We start from the raw sequence: 17687 nt of genomic DNA, 5'->3' as shown, positions 1-17687 counted from the left end.
AGTATAAGCATTAGCAGGAATATAGTATATAATATAATCACAGAAATAACAAAAAGGAAAATTACAATTTTATACCATTAGTGGCGATTTCATTCTCTATATACCAAATACTACTCAGCCCATAATTATCATAATAACCATGAAATTAAAATACAGAAGGGTGTAGTAAAAGAAAAAAGACCCCCCTAATTCTCTGTGCGTCCGTAGTATAAAGAACTACTAGGAACTCTTCAACAAAGCCGTCATTTAATCGCCAGGCACAGGGAGAGAAAAAAAGGGAAAAATATGGGCGTATGTAGAAAGCGTCGCAAAAGGCGTTTTGGCCGTAAATTTTAGTCAAATATTTGGCGCTCAGTAATATCATGCGCTTGGCGAACAGGGGCAAATGATATGATTAACGAAAAAGTCTGTTTATATTGTTAGCGCAGAACTACGTTGCTATGTATCAGGCAAAAATTGATTTTTGTTACTTTTATGTCTCAAGCACTTATTTTATTATTATTATACTTGTTATATTATTATGTCGCGTGTATTAGTTCTGTGACGTGCTATGTAAATAACAATATACACATACATGTTACTGATTTCCTACTGTATCTACAGCATCCCACCCCAAAAAAAATAGTTCCTGCCGATCCTAAACCTAAATGGAGGTGCACACAGAACCCAGACTCTGCAGCCACACACACACCCCTTTAGTTTCTGGGCTTCTGAACCCCTTAGCAGCTGAGGATGGGAAATAAAACACACCCAGGAGATAGAAGTATATATATAGGAGAGTATATAGTGCAATACTGTGTCATGTGAAACCCCAGCCTGCTGACTGACACACTTCGCAATGCTTTTGTTTCCTGTTATCCAATTATTTTTACTTTCACTTCTGGTCTCTGGGGGGAGACATGGGGATTATTCATCACTTCCCTCCTGCACTGAGCTGCAGGGAGAGACACTTCTTCCCTCCTGCACTGAGCTGCAGGGAGAGACACTTCTTCTGCACTGAGCTGCAGGGAGAGACACTTCTTCCCTCCTGCACTGAGCTGCAGGGAGAGACACTTCCCTTCTGCACTGAGCTGCAGGGAGAGACACTTCCCTTCTGCACTGAGCTGCAGGGAGAGACACCTCCCTTCTGCACTGAGCTGCAGGGAGAGACACCTCCCTTCTGCACTGAGCTGCAGGGAGAGACACTTCCCTTCTGCACTGAGCTGCAGGGAGAGACACTTCCCTTCTGCACTGAGCTGCAGGGAGAGACACTTCTTCCCTCCTGCACTGAGCTGCAGGGAGAGACACTTCTTCCCTCCTGCACTGAGCTGCAGGGAGAGACACTTCTTCTGCACTGAGCTGCAGGGAGAGACACTTCTTCCCTCCTGCACTGAGCTGCAGGGAGAGACACTTCTTCCCTCCTGCACTGAGCTGCAGGGAGAGACACTTCCCTTCTGCACTGAGCTGCAGGGAGAGACACTTCTTCCCTCCTGCACTGAGCTGCAGGGAGAGACACTTCCCTCCTGCACTGAGCTGCAGGGAGAGACACTTCCCTTCTGCCCTGAGCTGCAGGGAGTGGCATACTCCTGCGCACAGAGGTGGTTGGCAGTGAGTGCAGCTCCCTGCTCCCGGATCTCTGCCCCTGGCTATGGGAACTCACTCAGAAGCCGTGGAGCTGAACGGGAGGCCGGCCCGTGTGCAGGACGGGGAGGTAAGGGGGGGGGGGGGGGAGGTGGTACAAGGGGGTGTAATGGGGGGGGGGAGGGGCAGGCCCGGTCCCAGCCCCCCCTCCCCCCCCACCGGGCACCCCGCCGGGAGAGAGCCGCTTCTGGTGAAACTGTATCTCCCCGGGGTAACAAGGAATCCAGATCTGCAGCGCTATTAACCCATTCAGCACTGCATGTATACTCGGTGTATTTACTTAACCCTTGCACGGCTGTCCCGTATATCATTTTATGGGTTGTGGGAAAGTCCGCTGATATAATTTTATATAGGTGTGTGTGTGTGTGTGTGTGTGTGTGTGTGTGTGTGTGTGTGTGTGTGTGTATATATATATATATATATATATCATCCTTGTGTGTTATTCTGCAGCAATTAGATGGATTATACACAGCTAGTTCTGCTCCCGGGTTTGCATGGCAGTGACTTGCATTCTCTGACACCAGTATGCAGTATAGAGGGGGATTTCCACCCTCCTGCCCCAGCCCTGGCTCTGCTCTGTAGATATGTATGAAGCTGAGACCTAGTCACCGTGGCAGCAGCAGCAGCAGGGTAACGTGGCGGGTTACAGTGGCAGCAGCACAGGGTAACGTGGCGGGTTACAGTGGCAGGTTACAGTGGCAGCAGCACAGGGTAACGTGGCAGGTTACAGTGGCAGCAGCACAGGGTAACGTGGCGGGTTACAGTGGCAGCAGCAGCACAGGGTAACGTGGCAGGTTACAGTGGCAGCAGCACAGGGTAACGTGGCAGGTTACAGTGGCAGCAGCACAGGGTAACGTGGCGGGTTACAGTGGCAGCAGCACAGGGTAACGTGGCGGGTTACAGTGGCAGCAGCACAGGGTAACGTGTGTATGTCTTTATTTATATAGCGCCATTACTGTACATAGCGCTTCCCGGCAGTAATACACGTGACAATCATATAGATAACAAATAATACAAATAACACGTAATGAGAAGAAGCGATTCAGACATAAACAGTTAGGAAAAGGAGTCCCTGCTCCGAAGAACTTATATTAACAGTTACAGGTTACAGTGGCAGAAGCACAGTGTAACGTGGCAGCAGCAACACAGGGTAATGTGGCAGGGTAACATGGCAGGTTACAGTGGCAGCAGCAGCACAGGGTAACGTGGCAGGTTACAGTGGCAGAAGCACAGGGTAACATGGCAGCAGCAACACAGGGCAATGTGGCAGGGTAACATGGCAGGTTACAGTGGCAGCAGCAGCACAGGGTAACGTGGCAGGTTACAGTGGCAGCAGCACAGGGTAACGTGGCGGGTTACAGTGGCAGCAGCACAGATTAACGTGGCGGGTTACAGTGGCAGCAGCACAGGGTAACGTGTGTATGTCTTTATTTATATAGCGCCATTACTGTACATAGCGCTTCCCGGCAGTAATACACGTGACAATCATATACAGGCATACCCTGCATTAGCGTACGCAATAGGACCGGAGCATGTATGTAAAGTGAAAATGTACTTAAAGTGAAGCACTACCTTTTTCCCACGTATCGATGCATGTACTGTACTGCAATCGTCATATACGTGCATAACTGATGTAAATAATACATGTGTAACAGGCTCTATAGTCTCCCCGCTTGCGCACAGCTTCGGTACAGGTAGGGAGCTATTATTGCTGTGCAGGACGTGCTGACAGGCGCATGCGCGAACTACTGTTTGCCTATTGAGCGATATGTACTTACTCGCGAGTGTACTTAAAGTGAGTGTCCTTAAACCGGGGTATGCCTGTAGATAACAAATAATACAAATAACACGTAATGAGAAGAAGCGATTCAGACATAAACAGTTAGAAAAAGGAGTCCCTGCTCAGAAGAACTTATATTAACAGTTACAGGTTACAGTGGCAGCAGCACAGGGTAACGTGGCAGCAGCAACACAGGGTAATGTGGCAGGGTAACATGGCAGGTTACAGTGGCAGCAGCAGCACAGGGTAACGTGGAGGTTACAGTGGCAGCAGCACAGGGTAACATGGCAGCAGCAACACAGGGTAACGTGGCAGCAGCAACACAGGGTAATGTGGCAGGGTAACATGGCAGGTTACAGTGGCAGCAGCAGCACAGGGTAACGTGGCAGGTTACAGTGGCAGCAGCACAGGGCAACGTGGCAGGGTAATGTGGCAGCAGCAGCACAGGGTAACGTGGCAGGTTACAGTGGCAGCAGCAGCACAGGGTAATGTGGCAGGGTAACGTGGCAGTTTACAGGGGCAGCAGCACAGGGTAATGTGGCAGGGTAACATGGCAGGTTACAGTGGCAGCAGCAGCACAGGGTAAAGTGGCAGGTTACAGTGCCAGCAGCAGCACGGGGTAACGTGGCAGGTTACAGTGCCAGCAGCAGCACAGGGTAACGTGGCAGGTTACAGTGCCAGCAGCAGCACGGGGTAACGTGGCAGATTACAGTGGCAGCAGCAGCACGGGGTAACGTGGCAGGTACAGTGGCAGCAGCGTAGCTTTTTTCTGTTGTCCTGGTTTAATCCTCCAGCAGCAGCACTAATGCCACGGGGACTTCTATGAGTCGGTGCAATTGTTTTCTGAAGGTGAAAGGAAGTTGTATTCTCCCTGACACCTTCCAAGTAATCCAGCGGCTCCAGGATCATCTCTCCACAGGTGGCCTAAGATTTAGTAGGGCCAGGCTAGGTGACACCATTTCCCAGGTGTCCTTTTCAGTAGCGGCTTGATCCTGCGGCCTGCAGTGTTTTTCTCTCCCGTTGATACCTCGCCCCCATATTGTGAGGGTGCTGAGATACCGAGTGCAGCAAAACTGCATTCTCCAAGTTTAAAAATATAGCAAAAAAAAGCAACTTTCTCATTAGCACTATTTTGACGAGTGTTTCATTCACAAAGATGACAGACCAGGCGAAGATTTTGTTTTGTCTCGTAAAGGTTGCGCAGAAAATAATGTAAATAATCTTAGACTTGTCAATCAGCTACATGTAAAGTACATGTAACATACATGTAACCCTCACTGTTCCCTTTCATCCTAGCAGACACGGCTTCTTCTTGTATCACTTCCTGCATTACTGGCACTGCCTTGTCACGTGAAGGACTATCGCTCTTTAGGGCTTCATTCTATATACACCAAACTATCCTTTCACCAAAAATCCCAATAGACTCAATAGGAATGTTCGGCTGGAAATGGCCACTTCGTTGTATGTAAAAAAAAGGCCCTTAGTGTCAACTTTAAATGTGACACGCATAAAAAGAGACAATCTGTTTAGAAAGTGATGGCAATTTATGCTAAACTCAGAAATACCGCTCACACCGAAAACAAACACCGCGGAAACCATGCACTTCCTATAATAAAAGGCTAGTAATGCCTGCACAATCTTATGTCACTGCATTTCCTGCATTTCCCGCAGTTCATGAGACTCTTTTGATTAATGCGTCTCCAATAACTACAGTACATTATTGGTATATCGGCTGCATCCTTATATAGATTCTGTATGAGAGGTCACTCTTGACCCAAGTAAATTCTTGTTGATTCTTGCGTGGTTTTTTGGGGTGCTCAAGCAATTTGTCTGTTTTATCTAATGTTTGTTTCTAAGAGATTGTTGGACGCCCTCATTAAACTCAGCATCCCTTATTTCAAAGTAGTCACCATTCACCGATTCTTTCATGCATCCTGTGGACTTTTTCTATGAGTACATTGCTCTGAGTGTGCTCGGTGCTGTTTCCAATTGCTCCATAATCTTTTATTATAATTCTCGATATATAAATATTATACAATGGTCATATGAAAAATCACAGGACACCAAAAGATGTTCAAATAAAAGGCTGCACTCAAGATAAATAACACATTGTAATAAGATCGCAGTCACAAGTCCTAAAACGATGATTCCAATATACATGTAATGTGTAAATAGTAATTACCATGAAGAAAGACTAATGCAAAGTCTAAAACACTCGATATCAAAAATAGTACCTTTCCAAAAATGTGGGAGGTTAGCAGACTGACACCCTAGTGAAAGGAACTCGACGTTTCGGGCTACACATCACCCTCTATCAAGAGACTTGATAAAGGGCGATCATAGTTTGTATTTGTAATATACCACGCATCGGGTTCCTGATCTGCGTTAATTCCAGCACCCTGCTTCCGGAGATACTTAGCTCCTCCGTAGGGGGCGCCAGTATCGCCTTCATGTTTAAATGTCCCTCGTCACGAGAGCCAATAGGCAGTCGCAAGGGATGACATCACGGATTCCTATTGGCTGGCAAGACGTGGGACATTTAAAGCTGCCATTATGCTAGCCCGTTAGAGCTTCTACCTGCAGAGGTACCGGCACCCCATATGGAGGTAAGTATCCTGGGAAACAGGGGGGCCCCTGTGCGCTCACAAGAGACCTCTGCTCTCTCACAGGAGACCTCTCCGTGCTCTCACAGGACACCTCCGCCTCTCACGGGAGACCTCCACGCGCTCTCACAGGACACCTCCGCCTCTCACAGGAGACCGTCACTCTCTCACAGGAGACCTTCGCCTCTCACAGGAGACCTCCCCGCGCTCTCACAGGAGACCTCCCCGCTCTCTCACAGGAGACCTCCCCGCTCTCTCACAGGAGACCTCCCCGCTCTCTCACAGGAGACCTCCCCGCGCTCTCACAGGAGACCTCCCTGCTCCCTCACAGGAGACCTCCCCGCTCCCTCACAGGAGACCTCCCCGCTCCCTCACGGGAGACCTCCCCGCGCTCTCACGGGAGACCTCCCCGCTCTCTCACGGGAGACCTCCCTGCACTCTCACGGGAGACCTCCCCGCTCTCTCACGGGAGACCTCCCCGCGCTCTCACAGGAGACCTCCCCGCGCTCTCACAGAGACCTCCCCGCGCTCTCACAGGAGACCTCCCCGCGCTCTCACAGGAGACCTCTGCTTACATTGTAACTGATGGGAGATACATTAAGCTTACCTGGATGCACAATTTGTTTCTCCTGATTGTGATGTTACTGTATTACCTAATCTTGCATATATATAGGAAGGTGAGCATCACTTCAGACCTGGCTCAGCTTGTGTGTGTGATTACAATTAACCCTTTGAGTGCTGGGTGTGTCGCGGCACCAGAGATCACATGATCACGACATCACTATTTATGCGAAAGGAACATCACACAATTTACCCGCATCCTGCTAACTAGTGAGGGGGGTGACTGTGTCAGAGCCCGGCCCGCAAACGTTTCGACAAACTTTTTTTGTTCAAAAAATTGTGCAACTTCCCCTATGATCCTATTACCCTGTGTCCCGCGGAAGTACTATTTTTAAAGTTCACTTTTCCAAGTTTTTTTTATTTTTTTACTTTTAATGCGAATTTTAACTTTCGCTTAGTAAAATGTTCGCATTGCTTGGTAGCGCACATGTTTATATATTGGAGAAAGTACCTTCATACAAAGTCTAAAATAGCCACGAGATTACAGTGCAGCAGTGCTCAGAAATTGCACTGATACTGTGTATCTCACTGGGCCATAGTGCAGGTTCAGCAGGAGGGCAAGTCGTAGTCACTGGGGCGTTCAGCTCGTCAGCGCTGAAGCAGCACCATTGCGCTTTATCGGAAAAACCCCTTTTGTTTTTAGCTTCTTCTTAAATTCTGGACACAACTCTAACGCATGAAGTCTTACGCACGAGGCTCATGGAAGTCATAAGTGTTTCATTTCAACCCCGACTTCTAGGAACGTGTTGCACAATTTATATGTAGAGATAGCAGCCTGTGTGTAATGCTATGCTGTGGTCCTGCTGCTTCATTGCCTCTGCTTTTACCATTAACCGTTCTACGAAACCTGCATACTTCTCCTGGTATAGGAATTACTGTAGTAGACTGGACTCTGATCTAAATTAGGAGTGGCCAGTGCTGCTTGTAGACAACAGGCTTAGCAATAGTGCCCAATGTCATGCAGTAGCTGCAAAGGCAAATAAGATCTTATCTTGCATCAAACGGGCAATGGATGGAAGAGAAGTAAACATAATTATGCCCCTTTACAAAGCATTAGTAAGACCACACCTTGAATATGGAGTACAATTTTGGGCACCAATCCTAAGAAAAGACATTATGGAACTAGAGAGAGTGCAGAGAAGAGCCACCAAATTAATAAAGGGGATGGACACTCTAACTTATGAGGAGAGGCTAGCTAAATTAGATTTATTTACATTAGAAAAGAGGCGTCTAAGAGGGGATATGATAACTATATACAAATATATTCAGGGACAATACAAGGAGCTTTCAAAAGAACTATTCATCCCACGGGCAGTACTGTATAAAGGACTCGGGGCCATCCCTTAAGGTTGGAGGAAAGGAAATTTCACCAGCAACAAAGGAAAGGGTTCTTTACAGTAAGGGCAGGTAAAATGTGGAATTCATTACCCATGGAGACTGTGATGGCAGATACAATAGATTTGTTCAAAAAAAAGTTGGACATCTTTTTAGATGGGAAAGGTATACAGGGATATACCAAATAAGTATACATGGGAAGGATGTTGATCCCAGGATTAATCCGATTGCCAATTCTTGGAGTCAGGAAGGAATTAATTTTTCCCCTTAATGGGGTTTTTTGTTTGACTTCCTCTGGATCAATAAGTAAGTATAGATATAGGATAAAGTATCTGTTGTCTAAATTTAGCATAGGTTGAACTTGATGGACGTACGTCTTTTATCAACCTCATCTACTATGTAACTATGTAACTCCAGTCCTCAAGTGCCACCAGCAGTATTGAACCGGACTGTCCTATATTTGGACACTCTGTCCAGTGAAAAATGTATGTGTCCGGTATTACCTCTATGGACATAGTGACCTGACTGGCTTGGGGGCCCGCGGGATTTCCCCCAAGCACGGAGAGAGCAGGGCTGTAACTAGGAGGCTGGCCAGCTTTCTCCATTCTGATAGGCTGGTGCTGGGTAATGCAGCCAATCAGGAGGTGGTCCAGCCTGGAGGTGGGGCCAAGGAGACGAGGAAACAGCATGGAGTGTGTGTGTGCGTGCGCATGTGTCTCGAGCGCATGTGTGTTTGTGTCTTGAGCGTGAGTGTGTGTGTCTCAAACGTGTCACACCTTTCACCATTGTGTCCAGTATTTTTGGAGAAGCCACCTGGCAACCCTAAATGACACACATACACTTACACACAGACGTGTGTGTGTGTGTGTGTGTGTGTGTATATATATATTTATTTATACGGTACGATACTGTTTGTAATCTGGAATCAAGAGACAGCACACAAGGGGGTAGTTGAGAAAAAAAGTGTATTTAGTGAAAGTGTTACATCATAAACCAACGTTTCGGTCCTCGTGGAGGGACCTTCCTCAGGGTGATGTTGGCTGATCCCTGGTTGATGTTATGGCATTTTACACAAGGGCTTTTCGGCTTTGTAGTTCATCTATCTGTAAATACTATACAATTGGAAGAGGCGCAGGACTGCAACACCCAGAAGGCCCTGCAGGGAAGAGAGATCACATGACAGGCAGCAGCATGAAACACACGCACCAGGAGTGGATTTTTAGGCGCCTGGTCTGGGATTTTTGCAGCCAGCCCTACTCGTTTCGCTGATAGCAGCTTCATCAGGGAAGATAGAGATTAAATTATATAAATGTAGATTTTAAACTACTACACTGTATTTGCAATTCAATGTTTTTCTTCTAACTCCGGTTCAGTTGTGCTACCTTTCTATGGCATTTAATAAATAGACAGTAAAACAATTACTTCCTATTCCAGAAAATCGCAACATTTGATATACCTTGTGCACTGTGAGAGAGAGGGGGAAGAATGATTGTAGAATAGGTGTGGGCATTGTGTATTTTTAATTATATAGTAGCAATCATGTAGCCCGTGCTTCATAAAAGCGATATTGGAGTTCATGGCTATGAAACATTAAGTGCATATAACATAAAAGCAAATCAAAGGGAAAGGAATGCCTGCCCCAAAGAGCTTACAATCTAAGTGCTATGTTGGGAAACTTACGTAGAACGTACAGGGTGCCTTGCCAAGATGGTTAATAAATGAAGTGTGGGTATAGGGAGTATGAGTATTTTAGGGGTGTGTTTACAGATTGGATTTGAAGTTGGGGAGAGAAGGTGATTGGTGTATACCAAGGGTAAGGGAGTTCTGCAGGTAGGAAGCAGGGAGGGAACAATGTTTTATGTGTGAGAGAGGAGTAGAGACAAAAAGGGGGAAAAGGAGGCCGCCTTGAAAAGAGCAGAGGTGTAGCGAGGGGGTTACCATGGGTATAGCAAGGGGGTAACCAGGGGTATAGCGAGGGGGTAACCAGGGGTATAGCGAGGGGGTAACCAGGGGTATAGCGAGGGGGTAACCAGGGGTATAACGAGGGGGTAACCAGGGGTATAACGAGGGGGTGACCAGGGGTATAGCAAGGGGGTAACCAGGGGTATAGCGAGGGGGTAACCAGGGGTATAACGAGGGGGTAACCAGGGGTATAGCGAGGGGGTAACCAGGGGTATAACGAGGGGGTGACCAGGGGTATAGCAAGGGGGTAACCAGGGGTATAGCGAGGGGGTAACCAGGGGTATAGCGAGGGGGTAACCAGGGGTATAACGAGGGGGTAACCAGGGGTATAACGAGGGGGTGACCAGGGGTATAGCAAGGGGGTAACCAGGGGTATAGCGAGGGGGTAACCAGGGGTATAACGAGGGGGTAACCAGGGGTATAGCGAGGGGGTAACCAGGGGTATAACGAGGGGGTGACCAGGGGTATAGCGAGGGGGTTACCAGGGGTATAACGAGGGGGTGACCAGGGGTATAGCGAGGGGGTTACCAGGGGTATAGCAAGGGGGTAACCAGGGGTATAACGAGGGGGTAACCAGGGGTATAACGAGGGGGTAACCAGGGGTATAACGAGGGGGTAACCAGGGGTATAACGAGGGGGTTACCAGGGGTATAGCGAGAGGCAAAGGAATCTAGTGCTAGTGTTTACAAAAAGACTTGTTAACATACACAGCTGAAATATGTTTCCTAAAACTGAGCGTCACATTCTGTGCCTCTAAATACAGATATAGCGGCTTCATGGTTCTCTCTTGTGGTATTTTGGGGTATAGTGCCGTATTCTGTGGCAACATTATCATTGAATCCTAGAGTAACTGTGATATTGCGAAGGATGCCTGGGTATGTAGAGGTATGTCAGGGAGCAATGTCACTCTTCATTAAATCAAAGCACGATTAAAATATAAATTATAAATGATTATTACACTATTACAAATATCCAGCGTCAGCGTACACATAAGGTTAGCATTTGCCTTCTTGTCGGATAATTTATCCGCCATTTTTGTTATTCAGAAAAAAGAAAATAACGAAAATGTACAGACTTATTATAAAGAGAACTATTTAGAAATCTTGTTATTGTATGACACAAACCCCAACAATAATTATATTACTTTTTATTTGCAAGGAGTTTACTTCTGGACTGGACATTAATGAGGTTGAATGTTTTCTTTCCAATGCTCTCTTGCCCTTTGGTCAATTTATGACGTGTCCACTACCTGAGGTGAACCTAGCCGTGTCCTGGGATACTGATAGCTTACCCATTCCTGCCTGTGCCCTGCAGCTTAAAATAAACGCAGCAGGACAGATGCACTGGAGAGGCCTACGTAAATATTTTACACATTATAATATATTATGTATATCAGTCAGAGCGCCTGAAAAGCCTGCAGAATGACGAGGAATACATCATTCACCACACAGGCAGTGAGTAGGCAATTCAATGCACTGCTGTCCCACATTGCACAAAGGGGTTAAAAATGCTATAGAACAGGACTGGCCAACTCCAGTGCTCAAGTGCCGCTAACAGGTCAGCTTTTAAGGATATCTCTGCTTCAGTAAAGGTGGTTCAGTCGTTGACTGCACCACCTGTGCTGAAGCAGGGATATCCTTAAAACCTGACCTGTTGGTGGCCGTTGAGGACAGGAGTTGGCCAGGCCTGCTGTCGAAGATGTTAAGCTATTTATTGGCCTTTTTTCACTCAATGGGTTATACTGTAGCAGCATGGACATTGTTCGCTGACCAGCAGAGTAATTCCTACGCAGTCTTCAATGTGATAAGGAGTGATGGATCCCCAGTATATCAGCCTGTCAGGCATCTCATTCCCCTCTGTGAAATACAGAAAATCCGAAAACCCTAACATAAACCCACATCCTCGGTCCCCCGTCTCATAACCTGACGTTACCTAAAACAGGAATATTCTATGCAAACCAATGTCCGAACGGCATCTCATTTACATAGGCCTGACATCGCGTTATCTTCCAATAACGTGACGCTACGTACATCTTGGTGTTACGCGCTATTAGAGAGGTTGGGGTTCCTTACACTGCATCTGATCTCAGACGCGCTATTAGAGAGGGTTGGGGTTCCTTACAATGCGTCTGATCTCAGACACGCTATTAGAGAGGGTTGGGGTTCCTTACAATGCATCTGATCTCAGACGCGCTATTAGAGATGGTTGGGGTTCCTTACAATGCATCTGCTCTCAGACGCGCTATTAGAGAGGGTTGGGGTTCCTTACAATGCATCTGATCTGAGACGCGCTATTAGAGATGGTTGGGGTTCCTTACATGGCATCTGATCTCAGACGCGCTATTAGAGAGGGTTGGGGTTCCTTACAATGCATCTGATCTCAGACGCGCTATTAGAGAGGGTTGGGGTTCCTTACAGTGCATCTGATCTCAGACGCGCTATTAGAGAGGGTTGGGGTTCCTTACAATGCATCTGATCTGAGACGCGCTATTAGAGATGGTTGGGGTTCCTTACATGGCATCTGATCTCAGACGCGCTATTAGAGAGGGTTGGGGTTCCTTACAATGCATCTGATCTCAGACGCGCTATTAGAGAGGGTTGGGGTTCCGCAGAATTTCACAATATAATTATAAGGTTTCTTAACCAAAAATGGTTGGAAACCACTAGTCTAGGTTTATGTAAACATGTCTGATAACAGATCTGTGTCTCATGTATATATTTACTAAGCAAGTTACTTACGTTTAATATAAACACAAGTAGGAAAAAAACAACAAATTCACCCGGGATTTTAATATAGGACGGCCTAAAAGTTCATTTTATTCCCGTGACTGTCTAGGTTAGTTCTACCAGGTGTGCTTTATTTAGGAAGTTTTGCTTTTAATAACGGTTAGTTCTTCCCATAAAATGTTTGCATAGGGCTGGCCAGACTAACTGTATCACCTTCCAGATAAAGGGTGAGATCAGCTGCTTGCTAATGTATTTGGACCACACCTGTCTCATAAACCTCGTTAAAGATTACAGTACAGATGCTGCAGCATGTGTAATATAATACCCTGCGGCACTAATCTATTCAGTCTTGTTAGAAAGAAAAAAACCTGTAGTTTAAAATAAATGTGTATAGTAAAGAGGTTGTATGAGCACAACGTGATACATGCAGAAGCATTATAATATGCGGCGAGCTTAATATGAAAATAATAACCTGGAATGTAGTTCGCATTAACATTTACTACAATGAATATTATTTGAAAGCTGCATTCCAACCCTGCCCCCCCCCCCCCAAAAAAAATCGGTATGAAGCAGCGGGTGTTCAGAGTAAAACCGCGTGCATTTCAGCTCCTGGGTCACGCCGTTTCCAGAGATACTTACCTCTGTAGGTGCTGCAGGTACTTCCAGGAATTTTAATCTCCCGCTGCACATGGGGCATATACATTGTTTGCATGCAGTGTACGCAGCGCTGTACATATCGCGATATCATCATATTGGTATTTTACCAAACTCCCGTTCCTACTCTTCACCAACATACTCTGCCTCTGTTGGAAAAGGGGTCTGTGTGTTCTTGAAAGCGGCATCGATAAATATTTTGCAACCCAATACAAGTATCTTCTATATATATACGAGAACCAAATCCTTTTATTTGTGCACGGTAAAGATGTTGTGCGAAATACATTCAACACACGAAATGTGGGACCCTGATCCTCACGAGCCATATTGTATAGCAGTGGGGAACAAAGCATGGACTGTCTTCCTATGGGATGGGACATTGAGGTCATGTGAAATGAACTCATGTCTTTCCATCACAACACTCCCACAGTAGCTGTGGTTACAGGGGCAGATAGTTTGTGACCAGGCACTGTATGTGTTTAGCCTTCACATGTGTAGTGGAGATATTGATGTGTATACAATATGTTTGCAAGTCTTGCATTGCTTAGTCAGGTCATTCTGCCCCAGGGACCTTCTGTTTGTGTTCATCTTTTTGTTAATATTTATGTTGTGAGATTCTTTGTAGTCTGGCATAGATAGTGAATATTTTCCTGGGTGAAATGCCTAATAAGTTATATACAGAAACACACATAATAAATCCGCTCACAAGAACAATATTCGGGGATACCAAACGCAAATTGCAGCTTGAAGTGTTCCAGTCCAAATCTTTAATGAAGGTCGGGGGTCGTGTTTGGTGAAGGATTCTTCTGGGCTTCCTAAGAACAAATAGTTATGCAGAGAAACAGAGCGCAGGACCGGGGCACCTCAGTGAGACATTATTATCCTTTTAACTTTTATTTGTGAAAGGATTTGAGGTTCCTGTCTGGCGTTCTCTGTGTCCCTGCAGCCGTGTGTGTCTGTCCTCCAAGCCTCGCTTCCACCTACCTGTCCTGAGTGGTAGATGCTATGGGAGCAGTGAGGCCTCTCTCATTACCTGGGCTCGGAGACACTTCAGAGCACAATGTCATTGTGTGAGGCGCACTAAGCAGGCACCTTAATGATGCAATCCCACCTCCAGCAGGAAATTTTTACTTTTTTTGGTGCCTATTCTGGAAAGCTGATCAATCGTCTCTCTATTGGGGTTAGAAAAATAGCACATTTATTATATAGCAAAAACATATCAATGTTTAGGTCCCACCGCCCGACCTTTGTCAATATCTTGGTAATGGTCTGAAACGTTGATATTTTCTGCTATATAATATACATTTGCTATTTCTCTAAGCCCAGTGGAGAGCCGATTAATCTTTGGCAGTAATCTTCTCCCTGATGCTGCGCTTATGGTGCCGGCGACGGCGACGTCACCCTGCGGTCGCTGGAAAAATCAAGTTGAGATGACTGCCATCGATCGCAACCAAGCCATCGCTCCGTCTATAAGCGCACGGCGGCAATGCATTTGTTTTGACGCGACGTTGCTGCCACCGGCACTGTAAGCGCAGCCTTACCCGGCACCCGCCGTTATTGCGGGGGCTTCTTCTGTCTCTTTTGTTTCATATTCTGGAAAACATAAAGCTTAAAAATCACCTGTTCCCTCCAGCCGTGGCTTACTCTACCCCAGCCACATTAGGACATAAACGTAACCGTGGATTTCAGAGGACCACGCTAAAAGCTGGTTGAAATGCCCTTAATTACTTAATGTGTCATTGCTGTTTATTTTGGTGGAAGGAAGCACCGCACGGTTATCCGGTCTCAGTGCAGCGTTATCCGGTCTCACCGCACGGTTATCGGTCTCACCGCACGGTTATCCGGTCTCCCCGCGCGGTTATCCGGTCTCAGCTCAGCATTATCCAGTCTCACCGCGCGGTTATCCGATCTCACAGCGCGGTTATCGGTCTCACCACGCGGTTATCTGGTCTCAGCGTAGCGTTATCCGGTCTCACCGCACGGTTATCCAGTCTCAGCTCAGCATTATCCAGTCTCACCGCGCGGTTATCTGGTCTCACCGCGCGGTTATCCGGTCTCACCGCGCGGTTATCGGTCTCAGCGTGGTGTTATCCGGTCTCACCGCACGGTTATCCGGTCTCACCACACGGTTATCCGGTCTCAGCGTGGCGTTGCCTAGAAAATGCAATAGCTGCTAGTGTATTTTTTATCGTTTTCTTTTCCCTGTAGAAGAAAGTGAGAGCTAATAATAAAACTGTCGCACAGGAAATATCACAGCTCATGAAATGACACATTTCTTGTGAATAAACAAACAGTACAAATCGCTCAGAACTACAGCACTTACTTCCACACCTGCTGTCTCTGTAAGTTTCCCATTAAACCTCTTAGATTGTTAGCTCTTCGGGGAAGGGATTTCCTTTGTTATTGTCTGATTTTGCTGCACTTATTGTATAATTATAATTCCCTGTACTGTATTCTTTGTGAAGCGCTGAGTACACTTTTGGTGCTATATAAATAAAGACATACAATACAACTAACATAACACACGTATACTTATCTGTAACTATATATATATATACATACACACACGTATACTTATATGTATCTATATATATATATATATATATACATACACACACGTATACTTATCTGTATCTATATATATATATATATATATACTCTGACAGAAACCAGGGTATGGTAATAAATTCCATATATAGGTCTCCCAGGATACTGAACAGTTTCTATCCTGTTTAGGCTGGAAAGTGCAGCCTCAGAATGCATGCACTCCATCCCACAGTTTAGCAAGTGCTGGAACTGAGGGATGAGGGATCCAGACCAGAGTTTGTCTGCTGCCTGATTTCTGTCACCTGTCCTGCTAGTTAGAAATCAGGTATTTAAGGCTGATTTCCTGGTTCCTCTTCCCTCTCCCCAAGAGACTGGAGGCAGGAAGGCTGCTGGAAGCAGAGAGGGGAAAAGCCTCTCCCCAAACAGGTTAAATCATTTTGTACCTTTTATCAAATTGCAAAGTTCCTTATTTTTGTTTATTGGAAGCGGATAAGCCGCCCCAATTCTAGTCAGGAAAAACCTCAGTTAAGTTATTGCTCAGGTGAGCAGGCTTTTGTTTTGCTTGTGTTTCTTGTGGATGCAGTGTGGCAATCTCAGTGCCTGGGACTGAATAAACCAGGCAGTAGCCTGTTTAAAGGAACAGCACGTTACGCCTCGTCATTTAACCTACCCTAAAAGACCGTGTTCTAACAGTCCCGGACAGACGGTGGAGCCCCGGAGTAAGCCGTTTGTCACAATACACACACACACGTATACTTATCTGTATCTATATATATATATATATATATATATATATAATAATGCAAATATAACTGTATGCTCATCTGCATGTCTTAGGCAGGTCTGCAACCCCGCCTTTCCCCCATCATCACCCAGCATACAGCACTTCCACTGCAGCAAGGGATTCTGGGAAATGACATGCATGTGGAGGGTTATTGTCACTTTTTTTACTCACCATAACTTAACTCAGTATTATGGTTTTTATATATATATATATATATATATATATATATATATATACACACACACACGTATACTTATCTGTATCTATATACACACACACACGGGAGATCGCTCCGCACAGACACATGGTGTAAACCAGGACCTTTTCCAGTTACTGAACGGGGTCATGAGCCCTTATTAAATGTTGACATTTTGATGCTATATGTGTTAAAAAAAAATATATATATATATATATATAAATATATATATCTATATATATAAATTCGAAAGGTTAGTGCTAGATGCGGTGAATCTGATTGGTCCTCAGCCTCTGGCCAATCAGATTGGTGGCTCTATGACGTCACCCAACTGCCACTCTCTTCCCCCTCGGCCTCACCACACACACACACACACCTCTCTCCCCCCCCCCATCACACTCACCCTCACGTGCGCCGCCCTGCACCGCTCCCGGACGGAGGGGAAGCGCGGCGCGGCCCTCCTGCCCATGCCGCCAACTTCAGGCTCCTCCCCCCTCGCTCCCAACCGGCTCCCGGATGGAGGGGAAGCGCGGCGTGGCCCTCCTGCCCCAGCCGCCAACGCTAACTTCCCTCCCGGGCGCTCCCTTACCTCCGGTGGCCGCGCGGGCCGGGACATGGCCGCTGTGGAGCCAAGCAGCCTCCTCGGATCTGCGCCAGTCCCACTCTCCACCACCTCTCACTCCCGTCGTGTGTGTGTGTGGAGAGGGACATTTTGCTGCTGCCAACAATTTGTGCCTCAGCCGGTAAGATGGCGACGCCGAGTGGGCAGGCAGCCTCCGGAAGTACCCCCTTCCTCCTGCAGCTGCCCCCGGTAAGATGGTGGCGTCCAGCGGGCACGCGCAGGCGCAGGGGGGGTGGG

The 17687-nt window shown here is 46.6% G+C and overlaps 1 protein-coding gene across 1 annotated transcript in view; it reads left to right on the top strand.

Annotated features, from left to right (window-relative positions):
* Nucleotides 1-945: 945 nt before the first annotated feature.
* The window catches only part of NINJ1 (ninjurin 1), a 28734-nt gene continuing 11992 nt past the window's right edge, over nt 946-17687 (top strand). The window contains exons 1-2 of the mRNA XM_075574908.1: nt 946-1348; nt 1556-1690. Of these exons, the coding sequence (XP_075431023.1) occupies nt 1628-1690 (63 nt within the window). The 5' untranslated portion in view covers nt 946-1348; nt 1556-1627. The remainder of the gene's footprint in view (nt 1349-1555; nt 1691-17687) is intronic.

This window comes from Ascaphus truei, chromosome 17 (genome assembly GCF_040206685.1).
Source record: "Ascaphus truei isolate aAscTru1 chromosome 17, aAscTru1.hap1, whole genome shotgun sequence".
Classification (NCBI taxonomy): Eukaryota; Metazoa; Chordata; class Amphibia; order Anura; family Ascaphidae; genus Ascaphus; species Ascaphus truei.
The sequence above is the reverse complement of the archived record's forward strand: the minus strand, read 5'-3'. Positions and strand labels throughout refer to the sequence as shown.